At 34.7% G+C, this 3,912-nt stretch overlaps 1 protein-coding gene across 1 annotated transcript; it reads left to right on the forward strand.

Annotated features, from left to right (window-relative positions):
* Window positions 1-314: 314 nt before the first annotated feature.
* LOC110444616 (CDK5 regulatory subunit-associated protein 2-like) lies at window positions 315-3,634 on the forward strand (the record flags this gene model as incomplete). Its single annotated transcript, XM_021488981.1, has 6 exons — window positions 315-385; window positions 1,668-1,735; window positions 2,090-2,197; window positions 2,688-2,764; window positions 3,175-3,298; window positions 3,509-3,634. Coding segments are annotated over exons 1-6 (504 nt in total), but the record flags the coding sequence as incomplete, so codon positions are not given.
* Window positions 3,635-3,912: the final 278 nt, after the last annotated feature.

Here is a 3,912-nt window from a genome sequence, read left to right on the forward strand (position 1 = left end):
TATATCAGGTGACCGTTAAGGCCCATGGGCCTCTTGTTTCTTTAATTGACCACTGGGAAGTTAAATGATATTTGGTCAGTACATTGTGCTAGCAAGTTTGGTTTAAGAGTTAAATATTGCAAATCTGTTCAAATGTGTTTTCATGGTCACAGGAATCAAATGTGATGATATAGGCCAAGAGGCCTATATATGGTCATGATATTTGACATCAAGTAATTGCTAGGCAGAAGGTCAATCAAGTTTGTTCAAATGAATGACCTTAATCATCTTTTTTTTGTAAGGTCATTATCATATTTTTTTTCTCTGTTTTCCAGCGTCAATCCAGATCTTCTGACAGAAGTCACGTTTGGGTCACATTTGGAGTATCCTGATGGATCAGTGCCCAGTAAGTACACGTTTAATATAATATAGCGTTAATGGAGAGTTACAGAAAATACTGTTTCTGGAGTGAAAAGCCTCTATCTTATGAAAATTTTATATATACAATATACAAAAACAGTTTTTAGCTGAAATCTTGCCACATTCTCATTGAGATTTAGACATCTTTTTAAACTTCAATTTAGCAGAATGCAGTTTAATTTCCGAATGTTTGTTATTAATGCTTTATAACAGATCTAGAAAAGCTTTAGAAAACCCTGCATTCTCCGGGGGAAAGAGAGAAAATCAATTAAGACAATTTGATTCAGTCATTGATACTTTTTTGGTGGCTGTGCTATATGAACCTTTCTATAATTCCTGATTATGCGATATACAATGTATTGTCATACGAAACCAGACATGTTGCTGATGCTGGTCTGCCGAGTCTGGCACAACTAAAACAATAACACAGAATGTACAAGTGTTTAAGAATTACAAAATGAAAACCTGTATTTTGTTAACTCATTAAACTAAAAACAAGCATCGAACAGATGGAATAAAAGACTGGATTTTGAAGGAGAAATTTACACGTATATTGACAAAAATAGCTGCAAAGTACATTATCATGTGGCTGAAAATGGTACACAGTATAATATCCTGGTGTATAGTTAACTGTGAAAGCCTTGTGAAGACTATGATGTGACCTGGAGATTCTCCAGCACTTGTATCAAAGCTTTCATTTAGATAGTTGTGACAGATATTTCAATAAACACTTTGCACAAGAGGGTGATAAATTACAACACTTCACCACTCTCTCCTCTCCTGGGAATCATAAACTGAGATGTACAGTACTTTATGAGTGTGTTTATCAATAATAAATGGTGGCGTTGATTTAGATGGACCCCTCCATAGTTTATGACATGTAATGAATAACAAAAGTGCAGGATCATTTGGTACGGTGTTGGTTACATTGTACATTACAACAGGTAGTTATATATACTTAGTTACACCCTTGTTATCTAATTAGTAAATGGGTTATATGCATATCATCATTTATTGCAAAAATGATAATCAAATTATCAAAATAAAATTAATTAAAGAGAAATGCTAAAGAAAATGAAGAAATAAAGTAAAGTTATTTCAGTAATTTTAAATCTGATGAATTAATTATTCTTTTTAAGTTGTGCACAATTACCGCAGATCCCGTTTGTAGATGATCTGTAAGACATCATTGATGTCTTTTTAACATGTTGTATTTAATTTTTGATATAATGTAGATGGAATTCTCACCCATATTTTGACCATTGTAGTGTTTGCCAAGACCAGTAATGGAAGGATGTCCCCAGTACGAGCCAGAACCATGAAGGAATACGACCAGGTACATGTTAAACCGTAATGATAGACCACATGGGGAACACCAAGTATATAGGTCAAACAGAGGGAAAAGTGCAACTGCAGGTCATTTTGTTCTGGAGGAGATGATTAAAGATAAGAGATGGGAGACAACTCCTACTTTAATGTTTATTCCTTTGTGGAACATGTACAAGACTAGTTTACTTTTCCCACTTTTCTGGGTAATATATTGAAATAGCTATACAACACATTTGCACTATACCACAGTTAAAATCTGCAGTAGTAAAATAAATACATGTGTAAGTATTATATGTAGAGATCTTTCTAGTACATTGTATTTACATATATGTATTAAGACATGTTTCCTGTGTGTTAACAGCAAATTGCAGTCCTGAAGAAGGAGAACTTCAGTCTGAAGCTAAGAATTTATTTCCTGGAGGAGAGGATGCAGCAGAAATTTGGAGATGGGGAGGATGTGTTTAAGACTGTAGGTTACTCTTGTAGTGAATGAGATATGAAACCCTTGATTCTAATTTGAAACCCTTGATTGCTAAACCATATCATAAGTGCAACATATCGGCTTTAATATGCCTATTCTATCAGGTCAATTTTGTTAGTATATAAAAACCATTCAGTGTGAAAGATTGAAACAGTTTATTTAGTCAAAGAAAAACGACATAAAACAGAAAGGCTGGATAGTCTCTGTAAATAATTTGATAATGAAATCTAATGAAAATGTCCAATATTTGAGGCTTAAATCAAAGTCGGGCTAGAGCCAGCAACAGTTATATCCCTAGTGTGTTATGATAAAACTTAACCTGAAATTAAGACTTGCATTTACTCCTATGATCTATTTATAGTATAAAGAGTTGTTGTTTGAAGGTTATACTTGTACCTGACATATGTTTTTGTGTGGTGTATACATGTAACTGTTGATTGCTATGATACCTGAATGTTTTACCTGCTCCGTTTTACAGAATATCGAGCTGAAGGTCGAGTGCGAGAGCCTGAAGCGAGAACTGGCCGACAAACACAACTTGTTGAAGAAAGCCTCGTAGGTGTTTGTATGTTGTGACTGATTCAGAATGCCTGCCTGACTAGGCTTGGGAGATATTTAAGGATATAGGCCATCTTACAAATTACACCTCTTTTTAGTACAATTTATGATAGTTATCTCCCCTAAAATAGTTTCACATGTAATTACTTGAGTGTGATTATGCGCACATCCTTGCCAACCTTTCATTTGTTTTATATAAAGAACGAACTTAATTTTTTCAGCATTCATGAGGTCATAACAGCAATACGATGCCATGCCATTATCAGAAGTTTACCATACATTGACTGTAGTTCTGTTGAAACATGGAAAAAAAAATCCAAGTTAAGATCAAAATACCTGTATTTTCGTTGATAAGAAGTAGGCTGATGTTAAAGATATAAAATAAGCAGTTCATGTATTTTCTCTAGGAATGCTATGGAAAATCTGTCAAGTAACCACCAATCAGAGATGGCAAAGATACAGGCACAAGTAGAAAGAGATTTCAAAGACTCTAACAATGGGCTGGCATATCAACTTGACTCTGCTCAAAAGGTAGGTGTACTTTTATAGGAAAGAGGAAGTTTCACTGAACTATATATTGAAAATTGAAGAGATAGATTTCTCCTCCTTTCCCTCCAGAGAAAGAGAGATGTGTTAACTTTTTTTCCAATAAAAATCTACACCAATTCAGGAACACGTCATATGAAAAACTTACTCCATGAACAAAAAAACTTTTACTTAGTGATTTTGTCTATTTTAAAGGCCCATTTTGAAGCAGAAGAGGCTCTTCAGGACAGCAAGGACAAGATACAGGAATTACAGGGGCAACTTGACAAGATGGCCACAGAGGTCAAAGAGGTGCAACAAAAGGGAGATGACTATGTGAAGGTAAAGGTCGGAAGCAGCAAGTGTTTTCTTATAATCCAAGTCTGACTATTTCTAAACTTAGTGACCCGTCTCTTTCAAAGACACCTGTATTTAAGGTATTACTTTCCAGTATGCTAGTATATATTTGTGCAGCTTGTAGATTTGAACAAGTCAGAAAAAATGCTTTGTTCAAGAACAGATGAACAATGCCTTACTGCTATTCAATACGCAAGTCCATTTCAAATCTATGATGACATGTTTTTAGCTCACCTGGTCCGAAGGACCAAGGTGAGCTTATG

This window comes from Mizuhopecten yessoensis, unplaced genomic scaffold (genome assembly GCF_002113885.1).
Source record: "Mizuhopecten yessoensis strain PY_sf001 unplaced genomic scaffold, ASM211388v2 hete_36152260, whole genome shotgun sequence".
Classification (NCBI taxonomy): domain Eukaryota; kingdom Metazoa; phylum Mollusca; class Bivalvia; order Pectinida; family Pectinidae; genus Mizuhopecten; species Mizuhopecten yessoensis.